This window comes from Anser cygnoides, chromosome 22 (assembly GCF_040182565.1).
Source record: "Anser cygnoides isolate HZ-2024a breed goose chromosome 22, Taihu_goose_T2T_genome, whole genome shotgun sequence".
NCBI lineage: Eukaryota > Metazoa > Chordata > Aves > Anseriformes > Anatidae > Anser > Anser cygnoides.
The window spans coordinates 4,684,400-4,702,371 of record NC_089894.1 but is presented as its reverse complement, the minus strand read 5'-3'; the positions used below and the strand labels follow the sequence as shown (position 1 = coordinate 4,702,371).

Genomic DNA, 17,972 nt, shown 5'->3' with positions numbered 1-17,972 from the left:
CCTACTTGCACCCTGAGACTTAAGCATGCTGCATCATCTGCCTTCAGCTCTGTCCTACACCAGTACTAAGACTATCCCAGGAACAAAAAAAAAAAAAAAAAAGAAAACCTCAAGCCTAAAGTACAACAGCAAAATCATCTAAAGACTGAGGATAGACACACACTTAAGAGCTTGGGTACCAGCTCTGTTCTGGTGCTTTATAGACTCCTATAGCTTTGTGGAAGAGTTGGGGCCCTTGACAATTCAAATCCTTCCGCATTCTCAGACACATTTGTCTATGCACCTGAGTGCCCAGCTCAGTACCACAGATGTTGACTGCTGATAACTCTTATCCTAAATACGCTACACTAGTCACCAGGTCTCAGAGTTAAAATGACCCTTCCTGCCAAACATTACCTTCCCCACACAAGCATTCACAGAGTGGCCCTGGAGGAAGCAAATCCTCCATGGCTCTCATATGCAGCTCTGACTCATCTCTTTGGTCTTAAATTGGCTAAAGTGGGAATGCAGTAACAGGAGAGAGCATGAAGTGGAAAAGCAAGAGGAGAATACCTACTTGGATGAACATGCAGCTATGTCCCTGGCACAAAATGGGGTTTTCCTACTTTGCTGTTCACACAGCATTGACACCCTAACAAGAAACAGAGGCTCAGTGTGCTCTCTGATCGCCTCCTTTTTCCTTTTGCAACAAGCAGGATAAGCCATTGGACAGCAGCTGGGATTTGCACGGGGAGCAAGAACACACAGAGGAGGGAAAGGCAGAAACGGGATGAATCTCTGAAGCTCTTTGGAGAATATCAGCCATTCCCAGGCACCAAGAGTTTTCAGTCACAGTGCCAAAATGGCTTGCTCTTGGGCTTGCTGTTGTGCAAAAACAAAACAAAACAAAAACAAACAAACAAAAACACACAAAGAGCATTCTTAACATCCACTTTGTAGTTTAGCAACAAAATCAGCGTTCCCTGAGGGCTCAAGTTACTTTTTCTCTCCTGGAGCACAGCCCCCAGGACATACTGTGGAGTGAGATTGCAACATACAGGCATTTACCCATCTACTTGGAAAGACGGTGACTTTAATCCCTGAGCCAAAGGTGAATTTGAGGGTATTGTCACAATAGAACAGCACTTGACAGAAACCCAGAGGGTTCAGATCCCAGCAGATGACACCACCACCACTCAGGGTGTACCATAGACTCTTCACTTACACTCTGGGCAAGTGGGATGCTCAGATTCAGCTGGAAACCAGCTGCTTTCTGCAGTGTGGATTGATGGTGTGCAATTTCACTTGCTTGGCTTTTTCAGGAGTTCTCTCTCTTCAAGCTATCTGCTCACTCACATAAGATTCCTAATTTCACTGCCCACAAGATATCCAGGCTGAAAGCTACTATCATATTAATCCACAGCTTTTCTTTCTCTGGTTACACTCAGAACAACAGTCTACATACCAGAGCTATTTAGCATGACTAGCAGGAAACAGTTGCATCAGCACAGCCTGGACCTACCCTGAGATAGCTAAATGACCCAAGGTAAGGAATAGAACTGAATCCCATTACGCATCCCCCATGAACCATACACAGGCACTATGAACAAGATGGTCAACCTATTCATCCGCCCTAAACCACACCACTCCTTCTGCACACTCCCAGACTATCAGCAGCCTAAAGCACCATGTTCAGAGCACCTTTCTCTCAATAGAAGAAGTCCTCCGCATAGAAAAAAATTACTAAGCACAAGAGCATCTTTCAATTATCTCAGAGACACCTCTGATGGCTTACATTAGCAACAACAAATGAAATAGTGCCTACACTCTCCTTCCCCTCTGTAAAGAGATATGGATACCACAAGGATGTCCACGGGATGAAACACTGGATATGTAAGGACATCTGACAAAGGAGAAACAGGAAAGCTGAGCACTCACTTGGTTGGACAGACAGCCTGGTCCCTGAGCCAAAGGTCAGTTTGCCGTATGCAGAGCCATAGCTACACAGCATTTCCTCCCATAACAAAAAGCCCAGGCAGCTCACATGGCTTTCTCATGCCTCAAAACCCCAGGACTCGACTCAGGCCCCCGCTCATCTAAGGCTGTACACAGCCACAAAGCAACCGCCCCTGACGTGCCTTTGTAGATTGCATTCCCACCATTCCAGGGACAAACTTCTGCCATACCATCTCTTCTTCCCGAAACACCTCACAGCTCTGCAATACCCAGAGAGAATGCACAAGCTTGTGAACACTTGTGAAAGCCTTACCAAAACTTACACTCCAACATTACTGTCTGGGCTATTTCAGCCTCGCCTTGCAAGGCTAAGTAATAACTGTAACAGTACTCACCAAGCTTTACACAAAGCTTTGTTCCAGATTCAAAGGCGAGCCTCTCTCATTCAGCACTCACAGTAACAAATGCCATTATGCAAAAGCTCTCATCTCCCCATAACAAGGAAGCCCTTCTTATGGCTGGCAAAGACCCTTCCCAGCAACACACACGTCACCCTTCCCCAAGGACATGCAGACCTCAAGTTAAGCTTGGCCCCAATCACCCAAAACCTCATTAAATACTGCACCCAGGGAACTGTCAGAGCCTGCGTGGGGAGAGAAGACATTTCAGCTCTGCAAAGGTGAAGGTAAAGATGAAAATGGAACAACATTTGTAGCAAGAGTCCCATATGGAACACCTATGGAAAGCTCCACACTCACTTGGTTGGACGGACAGCCTGGTCCCTGAGCCAAAGGTCAGCTTGCTGAAGCCAGACACACAGCATCTCCTCCCATTACAAAAAGCCCAGCTCGCTTTGCCATCACAAAGGCAAATCCACACCAAGGGGCAAGGAAACCAGTCTGATAGTGCCAAGGGAAGGAAAGCACCAGGCATATCATGGAGACTAGGTGCCATAAAAAAATGGAAGGAGTCGAAGGCACTGGGACATGTGGGGAAAACCAAGCCCTAGGGATGCCTGGAGAATAGCCCAGTTGCATTTCCAAACTTCTTCTCCCCAAAAAAATGAAGAACAAGGCAAAAGGGAAGCAGCTCTGTTTTTCTGTGCAATTTTCTGCTTACCTGGTACAACTGAAAGCACAGTACCTTTTCCAAAAGTGACTTTGCCTGCATCGTATGCACTGTGGCATGTCTCATTACAAAAATGTCTCCGCCAGCCCTGCACGTGATCTCAAGCACAAAGCACCTAGACTCAGGACATGGCAGAACTCCCCGACACAATAGGCCCAAGCACAGGGCCACTACCTGAAACAAAGGAAAATCCGTTCCCTAGCTCACTTGCACTTTTCAGAGGAGCGTTCCATGTCACCTTAGGTAAACATTAAGCCCCACAAGTGACAAGGAACCACACAACACAGGGAAGCTCTGAACAGATGATATGACCTCAGGAAAGTCAGTACTGGGGGACTGTCAGGGAACAAAGCACGCAGACCTCAAATTGAGCTTTAATCCAACCACCCAAAAGTTCATTAAATACTGCACCCAGAGCACTCTCAGAGCCTGCAAGGGGAGAAAAGCCATTTCAGCTCGACAAAGGTGAAGGTAAAGGATGAAAATGTAACAACATCTGTAGCAAGAGTCCCATATGGAACACCTATGGAAAGCCCCACACTCACTTGGTTGGACGGACAGCCTGGTCCCTGAGCCAAAGGTCAGCTTGTAGTTCCCATAGTCACACAGCATTTCCTCCCATTACAAAAATCCCAGCCTGCCCGCACTGGGGAAACAGCACCACTCCCCAGCACCTGCGTCCCTGTCCTGACAAACCATCTCAGCAGACGTCAAGATCCACTGTCCAATGCAGTGTCCTCTGTCCACCATTCAGTGGTGCACACTCCTGCCAAACCATGCACCACTTCACTTCTTGGGGGAGAGGAGGGGAAGATGGCAAGGAAGGGACCAGTAGAGCCCTGCTCAGGAAAGGACACTGGTAATAGGTGCTGTCTTCCTCCCAAACCTGACTTTCTCTTAAATTACAGTTAAAAGGTGTTGAAGCACCTCTAATATGTTACACAGACAGGTACCCACCATTTGCATGCACTTTTTTTGCACTGCAGCCTCCTGAAGAGCTTGAGGGACAATGGAAGCACGACTCCAAATTTGTCTGAAGCATCACTTATCCAAGACACGCATAGCCATCAATGCTCAGAGCAAAGGGAAGGAAAGAACCAGGCATGTAATGGAGATTAGGTGCCATAACAAACTGCAGGGAGCCCAAGGCATTGGGACATGTGGGGAAACCAAGTCCTTGGGATGCCTGGAGAATAGCCCAGTTGAGTTCCCAAAGTTCTTCCCCACAAAACCATGCAGAACAAGGCAAAAATGAAGCCACTCACATTTTGACTCACAAGAGCATGTTTCAATGGTGATTGCTCACTTGTGTGGGGGTTTCATGAAGGATCATTATCTCAGAGACACCTCTGATGGCTTGCATTGGCAACAACAAATGAAAGTGCCTACACTCTCCTTCCCCTCTTTAAGGAGGTGTGGATACCACAAGAATGTCTATGGGATGAAACAAGGGATACGTAAGGACATCTGACAAAGGAGAAACAGGAAAGCTGAACACTCACTTGGTTGGACAGACAGCCTGTTCCCTGAGCCAAAGGTCAGTTTGCCATATCCAGAGCCATAGCCACACAGCATTTCCTCCCATAACAAAAAGCCCAGGCTGCTCCTGCAGAAGTGGCACTTGTCCTCAAGGCTGAGCTGAACCGTGCCAAGGCTAGGAGGGGCTGCAGAAGTGTAAGATGGTGCTCAAGGATCCTAGGCCACAAGTGGAGGTTAAGAGTCTGGCTTCATGGGATGTTACAGGGCCCAAAACTGAGAGGCAACTCCCCAAAAACCCCACTCCACCTGACCCTACAGTACCTCCAGGCTGTCCGCTGGCTTGCCATCAAAAAGGAGAAGACACTTTGATTTTGGGCATGATTTGCTGCTTACCTGGTACAACTGAAAGCACAGTTCCTTTTCCAAAAGTGACTTTGCCTGCATAGTGCACACTGTGGCATGTCTCATTACAAAAATGTCTCTGCCAGCCCTGCACATGATCTCAAGCACAAAGCACCTGGACTCAGGCCACAGCAGAGATCCCCGACACAATAGGCTAATGCACAGGGCCACTACCTGCAACAAAGCAAAATCCGTTCCCTAGCTCACTTGCACTTTTCAGAGGAGCGTTCCGTGCCGCATTTTGTAATTATTCAGCCCCATGAGCGACAACTCACACCTACAGTAACGCTTGCCCAGAATCTGGGGACTATGTGTGTGGCACTGCTTCTGTGCACAAAGTTTGGAGAAAATCATCACGTCAGGCAATCCATGCATTTCACAGGCAGCTGTGAGATGACAGGACTGCTGCTTCTGTCCTGAGCCAAAGCCTGTCCTGAGGGATAGCACATCACGGGTAGCCCCACAACAGCAGAAGTACAGTCTTTGAGAATCTCAGTAGACTGAGGTACGTTCGGATAGCAGCTCATGAACGGCTCTGCAAGAGCCGTGAAAAATGCATTTGGTCAGCTACTACGCAAGCTTAAAAAAAAGAAAAAGCTAGCGGAAAACAGGCTCCTGGTAGCCTCCTTTGCTACAAAGGGCTACCATGAGGTAAGTGCTTGTACACAGAATGTTTTACAGTCAGTGACCTTTCATTACTGAATCTCATCTTTCCAGCTCCTGCATTATACACATTGGTTTTCTCCTGCCTCAAAAACCCAGGACTTGGCTTGGGACCCTGCCTGGCCGAGCATGGGCTATCTATGGCCACAAAGCAACCACCCCTGACATGCCTTTGTAAACAGCTTTTCCAGCATTCCTGGGACAAACTTCTGCTCTGCCACATCTACTTCCCACAGCACCTTACAGCTCTGCCATACCTAAAGAGAAGGCACAGGCTTGTGCACACTCATAGGGAGCTTGAGCTAAACTTACACTCCAACATTACTGTCTGGGCTATTTCAGCCTTGTCTTGCAAGGCTAAGTAATAACTGTAACTGTACTCACGAGGCTTTACACAAAGCTTTGTTCCAGGTCCAAAGGTGAGCCTGTACAAGTCGACACTCACAGCAACAAAGGCCATTACGCAAAAGCTCTCATCTCCCCATAACATTGAAGCCCTTCATGGCTGGCAAAGACCCTTCCCAGGTCACCCTTTCCCAAGGGCATGCAGACCTCAAGTTGAGGCTTGCTCCAACCACACAAAACCTCATTAAAAACTGCACCCGGGACAGTCTCAGAGCCTGCAAGGGGAGAGAAGACATTTCAGCTCTGCAAAGGTGAAGTTAAAGGATGGAAATGGAACGACATTTGTAGCAAGAGTCTCATATGGAACACCGATGGAAAGCCCCGCACTCACTTGGTTGGATGGACAGCCTGGTCCCGGAGCCAAAGGTCAGTTTGGTGAAGCTAGTCACACAGCATTTCCTCCCATTACAAAAAGCCCAGCCTGCCCCCACTGGAGAAGCAGCACCTCTCCCCAGTCCCTGCTTCCCTGTCCTGACACACCTTCTGCTGATCAACAGCTTGTAGAAGAGGAAGGGAAATCTGAGGAATAAGGGCCCAGCAGAGCTCAGCTCAGGAAAAGCCATGAGCACCCCTGGAGCTGTCAGAGCCAGGAACAAGCCTGCTCTGCTCAGCTAAAGGTAATTTCTGGGGGACTTGGAAAGGGCTGATTCGGATAGCAGAACAAGGGAAATATCCCAAGCTAGGCACCAGTTGTACTCAATGGGCTGCACAACTAGGAGTGTCCCTGTCCCCAGCATTATTTCGTAGTTCCTCACATTAACAGAGTCCTTCACACCACAGCAAAAAACATTAGCTCTCTGCCAATGACTCTACGAAGAAAATTGAGGAGAGCAGTTCCTTCCCATCAAAGGCATCGAACTGAAGCCAGGAGTATCTCCAGCCTTGACAAGCTGGGACCTGGAAGAAGACAAGGAGCGCCTGCATCTGCGCCATGATGGAGTCTGACCAGCATCTTATGGAGAAGGGGATCCCTTCTGGACCCCTCCTCCCTGATCATTCAAACAACATGAGCTGTTCCAGTACCGCAGCAGTCCTGCTGTGTCCCTTGAGATAGGCATACATGTTGTTGCAGCTGAAACCAATGATGTTGCTTAAATGTACAGTGGCAAAGAGTCTGGATGGGCTTTAGAAATAGCAAAAAAGCAATCACACGTCCCAGATATCTGTAACAGTTTCCACTAGTGCAGTTTCAACACTGACAGCTACAGCTAGTACAGGAATCCAACACGAGTTTCACTGCTACCAAGACCAATCTGCTGGGGAATCTCATCCACAAGGAGGAAGAGGATTGGGTTCAAACAGGAGCATTATTATTTTGGCCATGTTCCTCTGACCTCTCCAGGCAGAAACTATCATGAAACACATGAAGTGGGAAATCTGACCTTGGACCCAGGTGGACAGGTAAGAAAACAGCCAGTACCCTCTGTGGGGATTCACAGAGAGCTCCATACCTTGCCCAAAAGCGAGCCTTTTTATTCCCCTGTCTGTAGTTCAGCCAGCACGCTAAAGGTTTTACAACTATACAGCAACCACATACAGCAGAAGGAAGCTCTGAACAGATAGTGTGACCTCAGAAAGGTCAGTAGTGGAGGATTCGCAGGGACCAAAGCATGCAGACCTCAAGTTGAGCTTTGCTCCAACCAACCAAAAACTCATTAAATACAGCACCCAGGGCACTCTCAGAGCCTGCAAGGGGAGAGAAGGCATTTCAGCTCAGCAAAGGTGAAGTTAACGCATGGAAATGGAACAGTATCTGTAGCAAGAGCCCCATATGGAACACCTATGGCAAGATCCACACTTACTTGGTTGGACGGACAGCTTGGTCCCTGAGCCAAAGGTAGGCTTGTAGTTGCCAGAGTTACACAGCATTTCCTCCCATTACAAAAAGCCCAGATCACTTTGCCATCACAAAGACAAATCCCCACCAAGGGGCAAGGAAACCAGTCTGACAGTGCATTGTCCCTGGACCTCTAAGTACTTTACAAGCATCAGGCACACCTGCCCCATCAGAGACCACTTGCTGGCCACTACTAGGAGCCTCGTCCCGCTCCCAGAAGTGACCTTGCTGTAAGCACCAGCATTCACAGAGTCCTTCTCTCCCACCCCCAAGTGCACAAACCCTGCCAGGACACAGGGACATACGAGAGCCTCCCCACGGGGTCGTGACAAAATCTGGGAGCTGGCATGGAGCAACATGTTCCAATGCAGCCAAAGGGACAGCATTCAAGGTCATGTTGGACCAACCTGGCACATTCCCGTCAAGCAAAGCCGATTGCTGGAGGTGGTCACCATCAGTGATCAAACACACAGTCATGCTGCTGCTCTCAACCTCCCAAGGAAAGGCCTTGCACAAAGCACAAAGCGCGGCCACATGCAGCACTTATGTGACCCAACAGAAAGTCCCATTGCATGGCCAAAGGCAGGCTTAGAGCCAGCAAATCCTGTGCTCCCACAGCAACCCCTCAATCCACCAACACCTTGCCAACCTCTTGGCAGTGCTTGGCATCCGCAGCCTGGCTGCACAGTGCTGAAAGTAACTCAGGGCCAGCTGCATCCTGAAGTCAGGACACCCCAGGCTCTCTGTGGGACCAAGAGCAGCAAAGGGCCCATGGGATAGGACAAATCCTTTTTGAGAGGACTGCTGCTTTTGTCCTGACTCAAACCCTGCCCTAAAGGCATGCTGATTGCGTGCAGCTGTGCAGCTGCAGCATTACAAGCCTGAGAGGAGAAGTGCAGGGTAGCCGCTGACAGCTGCAAATGGGTGGGTTTGCCCAACATCGAAGAAGACTACAAGGTGGTGGTGGCACTTACTAGGCAAAACCTGAAGTCGTGTTCCCTTCCCAAGGGTGAGCTTGTCGTAGTTCACACAGTGCTTTTCGCCTCAACAAGAACTATACGCCCTTCCAACATCCTCTGTTAGACAGGACATCTCTGTTCCTAGGGAGCCAAGCTCCCAGCTTTGTCTGGTGGACAAAGCAGAAACATTTCAGCAGATGTCAAGATCCCCTCTACAATGGAGTGTCCTCTGTCCACCATTCAGTGGTGCACACTCCTGCCAAACTGTGCACCACTCCCCTTGTTGGGGGAGAGGAGGGGAAGATGGCAAAGATGGGGCCAGTAGAGCCCAGCTCAGGAAAGGACACCAGCAATAGGGGCTGTCTTCCTCCCAAACCCGACTTTCCTGTTACATTAGAGTTAGAAGTTTTTGAGGCAGCTTTGAGAAGTTACAAAGACAGGCACCCACCACTTGCGTGCACTTTTTTTGCAGTGCTAATGCACACCTGCACTGCAGCCTCCTGAAGAGCTTGAGGGACAATGGAAGCACGACTCCAAATTTGTTTGAAGCATCATTTATCAACGACACAAATAGCAATCAATACTCAGAGCCAAGGGAAGGAAAGAACGAGGCATGTAAGGGACTTGAGGTGCCATAACAAACTGCAGGGAGCCCAAAGCATTGGGACATGTGGGGAAACCAAGACCTTGGGATGCCTGGAGAATAGCCCAGTTGCATTCCCAAAGTTCTTCCCAACAAAACAATGAAGAACACGGCAAAAATGAAGCCACTCACATTTTGACTCACAAGAGCATGTTTCAATGGTGATTGCTCACTTGTGTGGGGGTTTCATGAAGGATCATTATCTCAGAGACACCTCTGATGGCTTGCATTGGCAACAACAAATGAAAGTGCCTACACTCTCCTTCCCCTCTTTAAGGAGGTGTGGATACCACAAGAATGTCTATGGGATGAAACAAGGGATACGTAAGGACATCTGACAAAGGAGAAACAGGAAAGCTGAACACTCACTTGGTTGGACAGACAGCCTGTTCCCTGAGCCAAAGGTCAGTTTGCCATATCCAGAGCCATAGCCACACAGCATTTCCTCCCATAACAAAAAGCCCAGGCAGCTCCTGCAGAAGTGGCACTTGTCCTCAAGGCTGAGCTGAACCATGCCAAGGCTAGGAGGGGATGCAGAAATGTAAGATGGGGCTGAAGGATTCTAGGCCACAAGTGGAGGTTAAGAGTCTGGCTTCATGGGAGGAAAAAGGTCCAAAACCTGAGAGGCAAACCCAAAACTCCCCCTCCTGCCGTCCCCACAGTACTGTCTAGCTGTACAAAAAGCCCAGCTCTCATTCCCATCACAAATACAAATACCCACCAAGGAGTAAGGAAGCCACTCTGACAGTGCCAGGGGAAGGAAAGCACCAGGCATGTCAGGGAGATTACGTGCCATAAAAAAATGCAAGTAGCCCAGGGCATAGGGACACGTGGGGAAACCAAGTCTTAGGGATGCCTGGAGAATAGCCCAGTTGCATTTCCAAACTTCTTCTCCCCCAAAAATGAAGAACAAGGCAAAAGGGAAGCAGCTCTGTTTTTCTGTGCAATTTTCTGCTTACCTGGTACAATTGAAAGTACAGTTCCTTTCCCAAAAGTGACTTTGCCTGCATAGTGCACACTGTGGCATGTCTCATTACAAACATGTCTCTGCCAGCCCTGCACATGATCTCGAGCACAAAGCACCTAGACTCAGGCCACAGCAGAGCTCCCCGACACAACAGGCTAAAGCACAGGGCCACTACCTGCAAGAAAGGAAAATCCGTTCCCTAGCTCACTTGCACTTTTCAGAGGAATATTCCCTGTCACCTATGGTAATCGTTAAGCCCTACAAGCGACAACTCTCACCTACAGTAATGCTGTCCCAGAATCAGAGGAACAATGCATGGGGCACTGCTTCTGTGCATAAAGCATGTGGAAAACCATCACATCAGGCAATCCATGCGTTTCAGAGGCAGCTGTGAGATGACAGGACTGCCGCTTCTGTCTTGAGCCAAAGCCTGTCCTGAGGGATAGCACATCACGGGTAGCCCCGCAGCTGCAGAAGCACAAGGTATGAGAACCGCAGCAGACTGAGGCACATTCAGATGGCAGTTCATGAACGGCTCTGCAAGAGCTGTGAAAAATGCATTTAGTCAACAACTACACAAGCTTAAAAAAAGAAAAAGCCATCGGAAAGCAGACTCCTGGTAGCCTCCTTTGCTACAAAGGGCTACAGTGAGCTAAGTGGTTGTACTCATGGTGTTTCACAGTCAATGACGTTCCATCACTGAATCTCATCTTTCCAGCTGCTGCATTATACACAAGTTTTTCTCATGCCTCAAAAATCCCAGGACTAGGCTCAGGCCCCTGCTCATCTAAGGTTGTACACAGCCACAAAGCAACTGCCCCTGACTTGCCTTTGTAAATAGCTTTTCCTCTGTTCCAGGGAAAAACTTCTGCTCTGCCACCATTTCTTCCAGCAGCATCTTGCAGCTCTGCCATATCCAGAGAGAAGGCACAGGCTTGTGTACACTCATAGGAAACACGACCAAAACTTACACTCCAACATTACCTTCTAGGCTATTTAAGCCTCACCCTGCAAGGATAAGTAATAACTAAGAATACTCACCAGGCTTTACACAAAGCTTTGTTCCAGCTCCAAAGGTGAGCCCGTACAAGTCGGCACTCACAGCAACAAAGGCCATTACACAAATGCTCTCATTTCCCCATAACCAGACAGCCCTCTGTGTGGCTGGCAAAGACCCTTCACAGCAATACACAGGTCACCCTTTCCAGAGGACATGCAGACCTCAAGATGAGCTTTGTTCCAGCCACCCAAAACCTCATTAAATACTGCACTCAGGGCACTCTCAGAGCCTGCAAGGGGAGAGAAGGCATTTTAGATCGACAAAGGTGTAGAGAAAGGATGGAAATTGAACAACATCTGTAGCACGAGTCACATATGGAACACCTATGGAAAGCTCCTCACTCACTTGGTTGGACGGACAGCCTGGTTCCTGAGCCAAATGTCAGCTTGTTGCTGTAGCCATAGTCACACAGCATTTCCTCCCATTACAAAAAGCCCAGCTCGCTTTGCCATCACAAAGGCAAATCCCCATGGGGTCGCTGCAACATCTGGGAGCTGGAATAGAGCAACGTGTTCCAATGCAACCGAAGGGACAGCAGTCAGGGTCATGTTGGACCAACCTGGCACATTCCTGTCAAGCAAAACTGATTGCTGGAGGTGGTCACCATCAGTGATCAAACACACAGTCATGCTGCTGCTCTCAACCTCCCAAGGAAAGGCCTGGCACAAACCACAAGCATGGCCACAGCACAGCACTTATGTGACCTAACAGTAAATCTCGTTGCACAGACAAAGGCAGGCTTAGAGCCAGCACCTCCTGTGCTCCCACAGCAACCCCTCAATCCACCAAAACCTTGCCAACCTCTTTGGCAGTGCTTGGCATCTGCAGCCTGGCTGCACAGTGTTCAAAGTAACTGAGAGCCAGCTGTGTCCTGAAGTCAGGACGCCCCCCCCCAGGCTCTCTGTGGGACCAAGAGCACCACAGGGCCAACAGAATGGGACAAACCCCTTTTGAGAGGACTGCTCTAAAATGGGTAGGTTTGCCCCACATGGAAGGAAACTACACAGTGGTTGTGGCACTTACTAGGTAAAACCTGAATTCGTGTCCCGCTCCCAAAGGTGATCTTGCCGTAGTTCACACAGTGCTTTTCACCTCAACAAGAACTATACGCCCTTCCACATCCCTTATGAGACAGGAGACCTCTGTTCCTGGGAGCCTGAGCCCTGAGATTTTTCCCTTAGAAAAAGCGGAAACCTTCCAGCAGACCTCCAGATCTTCTGTCCACTGGAGTGTCCTCTGTCCACCATTCAGTGGTGCACACTCCTGCCAAACCATGCACCACTCCCCTTGTTGGGGGAGAGGAGGGGAAGATGGCAAAGATGGGGCCAGAAGAGCCCTGCTCAGGAAAGGACAGCAGCAATAGGGGCTATCTTCCTCCCAAACCCTATCTTTCTGTTACAGTTAAAAGTTTTTGAGGCAGCTTTGAGAAGTTACAAAGACAGGCACCCACCACTTGCATGCACTTTTTTTGCGGTGCTAATGCACACCTGCACTGCAGCCTCCTGAAGAGCTTGAGGGACAATGGAAGCACGACTCCAAATTTGTCTGAAGAATCACTTATCCAAGACATCAATAGCCATCAATGCTCAGAGTAGGGGGAAGGAAAGAACCAGGCATGTAATGGAGATGAGGTGCCATAACAAACTGCAGGGAGCCCAAGGCATTGGGACATGTGGGGAAAACAAGTCCTTGGGATGCCTGGAGAATAGCCCAGTTGCATTCCCAAAGTTCTTCCCCACAAAACAACGAAGAACAAGGCAAAAATGAAGCCACTCACATTTTGACTCACAAGAGCATGTTTCAATGGTGATTGCTCACTTGTGTGGAGATTTAATGAAAGGTCATTATCTCAGAGACACCTCTGATGGCTTACGTTGTTAACAACAAATGAAATAGTGCATACACACTCCTTCCCCTCTTTAAGGAGGTGTGGATACCGCAAGGATGTTTATGGGATGAAACCCAGGATACATAAGAACATCTGACAAAGTAGAAACAGGAAAGCTGAGCACTCACTTGGTTGGACAGACAGCCTGGTCCCTGAGCCAAAGGTCAGTTTGCCATATCCAAAGCCATAGCCACACAGCATTTCCTCCCATAACAAAAAGCCCAGGCAGCTCCTGGAGAAGAGGCACTTGCCCCCAAGGCTGAGCCAAATTGTGCCAAGGCTAGGAGGAGCAGCAGAAGAGTGGGATGGGGTTGAAGGATCCTAGGCCACAAGTGGAGGATAAGAGTCTTGCTTTGTGGGATGTTACAGGGCCCAGAACTGAGAGGCATCTCCCCAACACCCCCACTCCACTTGTCCCTACAGTACTGCCGGGCTGTCTACTGGCTTCCCATCAAAAAGGAGAAGACACTTTGTTTTTCAGCATAAATTGTTTCTTACCTGGTACAACTGAAAGCACAGTTCCTTTTCCAAAAATGACTGTGAGCGCATTGTACGCACTGTGGCGCGTCTCATTACAAAAATGTCTCTGCCAGCCCTGCACGTGATCTCAAGCACAAAGCACCTGGGCTCAGGCCACAGCAGAGCTCCCTGACACAACAGGCTTAAGCACAGGGCCAGTACCTGCAACAAAGGAAAATCCATTCCCTAGCAATCCCTGTTGCCTTTGGTAATTGTTAAGCTGCACGAGGAGCAACGTTCACCTACAGTAATGCTTGCCCAGAATCAGGGGGACCGTGTGTGTGGCACTGCTTCTGTGCACCAAGCATGGAGAAAAACATCATGTCAGGCAATCCATGCATATTAGAGGCAGAAGTGAGATGACAGGACTGCTGCTTCTGTCCCGAGGGAAAGCCTGTCGTAAGGGAAGTAACACCCAGGATAGTCCTGTAGCTGCAGAAGCACAAGGTTTGAGAACCGCAGCAGACTGAGGCACATTCAGATGGCAGTTCATGAACAGCTCTGCAAGAGCTGTGAAAAATGCATTTGGTCAGCAAGTAAAGAAGATTGAAAAAAGAAAAAGCCATCGGAAAGCATGCTCCTGGTAGCCTCCTTTGCTACAAAGGACTACGGTGAGCTCAGTGCTTGCACTCATGGTGTTTTACAGTCAATGACGTTCCATCACTGAATCTCATCTTTCCAGCTGCTGCATTATACACACAGGGTTTTTTCTCCTGCCTCAGAACCCCAGGACTTGTCCTGGGACCCTGCCCAGGCGAGCATGGACTGTCCATGGCCACAAAGCAAACTCCCCTGACATACCTTTGTAAATAGCTTTCCCTCCATTCCAAGGACAGACTTCTACTCTGCTGCCTTTTCTTCCTGCTGTACCTCGCAGCTCTGCCACACCCAGAGAGAAGGCACAGGCTTGTGCATGACCAAAAGCATGACCAATCTTACACTCCAACATTACTGTCGGGGCTATTTCAGCCTCGCCCTGCAAGGCTAAGTAATAACTGTAACTCTACTCACCAGGCTTTACACATAGCTTTGTTCCAGCTCCAAAGGTGAGCCTGTTCAAGCTGAAACTCACAGCACCAAAGGCCATTACAAAAACTCTCTCATCTCCCCATAACAAGCAAGCCCTTCATGTGGCTGGCCAAGACCCTTCCCAGCAACACACACGTCACCCTTTCCCAAGGACATGCAGACCTCAAGTTGAGGTATGCTCCAAACACCCAAAACCTCATTAAATACTGCACCCAGGGCAATCTCAGAGCCTACAAAGGGAGAGAAGGCATTTCAGCTCAGCAAAGGTGAAGACAAGGGATGGAAATGGAACAACAGCTGTAGCAAGAGCCCATATGGAACACCTATGGAAAGCTCCACACTTACTTGGTAGGATGGACAGCCTGGTTCCTGAGCCAAAGGTCAACTTGTTGTAGCCAGAGTCACACAGCGTTTCCTCCCATTATAAAAAGCCCAGCTCGCTTTGCCGTCACAAAGGCAAAACCCCACCAAGGGGCAAGGAAAACAGTCTGACAGTGCCAAGGGAAGGCATGAACAAGCATGTAAGGGAGATTAGGTGCCATAACAAACCGCAGGGAGCTCAGGGCATTGGGACATGTGGGAAAAACAAGTCCTAACGATGCCCAGAGAATAGCTCAGTTGCGTTCCCAAACATCTTCCCCACAAATCAATGAAGAACATGGCAAAAGGGAGACCACTCAGTTTTTCAGCATGGTTTGCTGCTTACCTGGTACAACTGAAAGCACAGTTCCTTTTCCAAAAGTGACTGCGTCCGCATTGTACACACTGTGGCATGTCTCATTACAAAAATGTCTTTGCCAGCCCTGCACGTGATCTCAAGGACAAAGCACCTGGACTCAGGCCACGGCAGAGCTCCCTGACACAACAGGCTTTAGCAAAGGGCCACTACCTGCAACAAAGGAAAATCTGTTCCCTAGCTCACTTGCACTTTTCAGAAGAGCGTTCCCTGTCACCTTTGGAAACTGTTAAGCCTCACGAGTGACAACTCTCACCTACAGTAATGCTTGTGCAGAATCAGGGGGACAGTGCGTGGGGTACTGCTTCTGTGCACAAAGCATAGAGAAAACCATCATGCCTGGCAATCCATGTGTGTGAGAGGCAGCTGTGAGATGACGGGACTGCTGCTTCTGTCCCGAGCCAAAGCCTGTCCTGAGGGAAAGCACATCACGGGTAGCCCCGCAGCTGCAGAAGCACGAGGTATGAGAACCGCAGCAGACTGAGGCACATTCAGATAGCAGCTCACGAACAGCTCTGCAAGAGCTGTGAAACACGCATTTAGTCAACAACTAAACTAGCTTAAAAAACAAAAAAAAAGCCAGCGGAAAGCATGCTCCTGGTAGCCTCCTTTGCTACAAAGGGCTACGGTGAGCTAAGTGCTTGTACTCATGCTGTTTTACTGTGAGTGACCTTCCATCACTGAATCTCATCTTTCCAGCTCCTGCATTATACACGCAGGGCTTATGCACACACAAAATCTTCCCAAAGTTCTTCCCCACAAAACAACGAAGAATAAGGCAAAAAAATGCCACTCACATTTTGACTCACAAGAGCATGTTTCAATGGTGATTGCTCACTTGTGTGGGGGTTTCATGAAGGATCATTATCTCAGAGACACCTCTGATGGCTTACGTTGTTAATAACAAATGAAATAGTGCCTACACTCTCCTTCCCCTCTATAAGGAGGTGTGGATACCACAAGAATGTCTACGAGTTGAAATACGGGATATGTAAGGACATCTGACAAAGGAGAAACAGGAAAGCTGAGCACTCACTTGGTTGGACAGACAGCCTGGTCCCTGAGCCAAAGGTCAGACTGTTGTATGTAGAGCCATAGCCACACAGCATTTCCTCCCATAACAAAAAGCCCAGGCAGCTCCTGCAGAAGTGGCACTTGTCCTCAAGGCTGAGCCAAACAGTAACAAGGCTAGGAGGAGCAGCAGAAGAGTGGGATGGGGTTGAAGGATCCCAGACCACAAGTGGAGTTAATAGTATTGCTTCATGGGATGTAACAGGGCCCAAAACTGAAAAGCAACTCCCCAAAACCCCCACTCACCTGACCCCAAAGTAGTGGGGGCTGTCCGCTGGCTTGCCAACAAAAAGGAAAAGACACTTTGATTTTCGGTGAAATTTTCTGCTTACCTGGTACAACAGAAAGCACAGTTCCTTTTCCAAAAGTGACTTTGCCTGCATCGTACACACGTTGGCACGTCTCATTACAAAAATGTCTCTGCCAGCCCTGCACGTGATCTCAAGCACAAAGCACCTGGACTCAGGCCACGGCAGAACTCCCTGCCAAAACAGGCTGAAGTGCAGGGCCACTACCTGCAACAAAGCAAAATCCGTTCCCTAGCTCACTTGCACTTTTCAGAAGAGCATTCCCTGTCGCCTTTGGTAATTGTTAATCCCTATGAGCGACAACTCTCCCTACAGTAATGCTGACCCAGAATCAGAGGAACTATGTGTGTGGCACTGCTTCTGTGCACCAAGCATGGAGAAAAACATCATGCCTGCCAATCCATGTGTGTGAGAGGCAGCTGTCAGATGACAGGACTGCTGCTTCTTTCCCGAGCCAAAGCCTGTCCTGAGGGAAAGCACATCACGGGTAGCCCCGCAGCTGCAGAAGCACAAAGTTTGAGAACTGCAGCAGACTGAGGCACATTCAGATAGCAGCTCATGAACGGCTCTGCAAGAGCTGTGAAAAATGCATTCGGTCAGCAGCTACACAAGATTAAAAAGAGAAAAAGCCAGCGGAAAGCATGCTCCTGGTAGCCTCTTTTGCTACAAAGGGCTACTGTGAGCTCAGTGCTTGTACTCATGCTGTTTTACAGTCACTGACCTTCCATCACTGAACCTCATCTTTCCAGCTGCTGCATTATACACATTGGGTTTTTTCTCCTGCCTCAAAAACCCCAGGACTCGGCTCAGGCCCCTACCTGGCGGGCTATGGGCTGTCCATGGCCACAAAGCAAACTCCCCTGACATGCCTTTTTAAATAGCTTTCCCACCATTTCAGGGACAAACTTCTGCTCCCCCATCAATTCTTTCCGCAGCACCTCAC

At 48.9% G+C, this 17,972-nt stretch overlaps 1 gene segment (V, D, J or C); it reads right to left on the bottom strand.

Moving 5' to 3' along the window:
- Positions 1 to 14,849, bottom strand: part of LOC106045971 (T-cell receptor alpha chain constant-like) — a 32,340-nt gene extending 17,491 nt beyond the window's left edge. Inside the window, 1 exon segment of the C gene segment in view lies at positions 14,687 to 14,849. Within this exon segment, the coding sequence occupies positions 14,687 to 14,834 (148 nt within the window).
- Between the last annotated feature and the right edge of the window lie 3,123 nt (positions 14,850 to 17,972).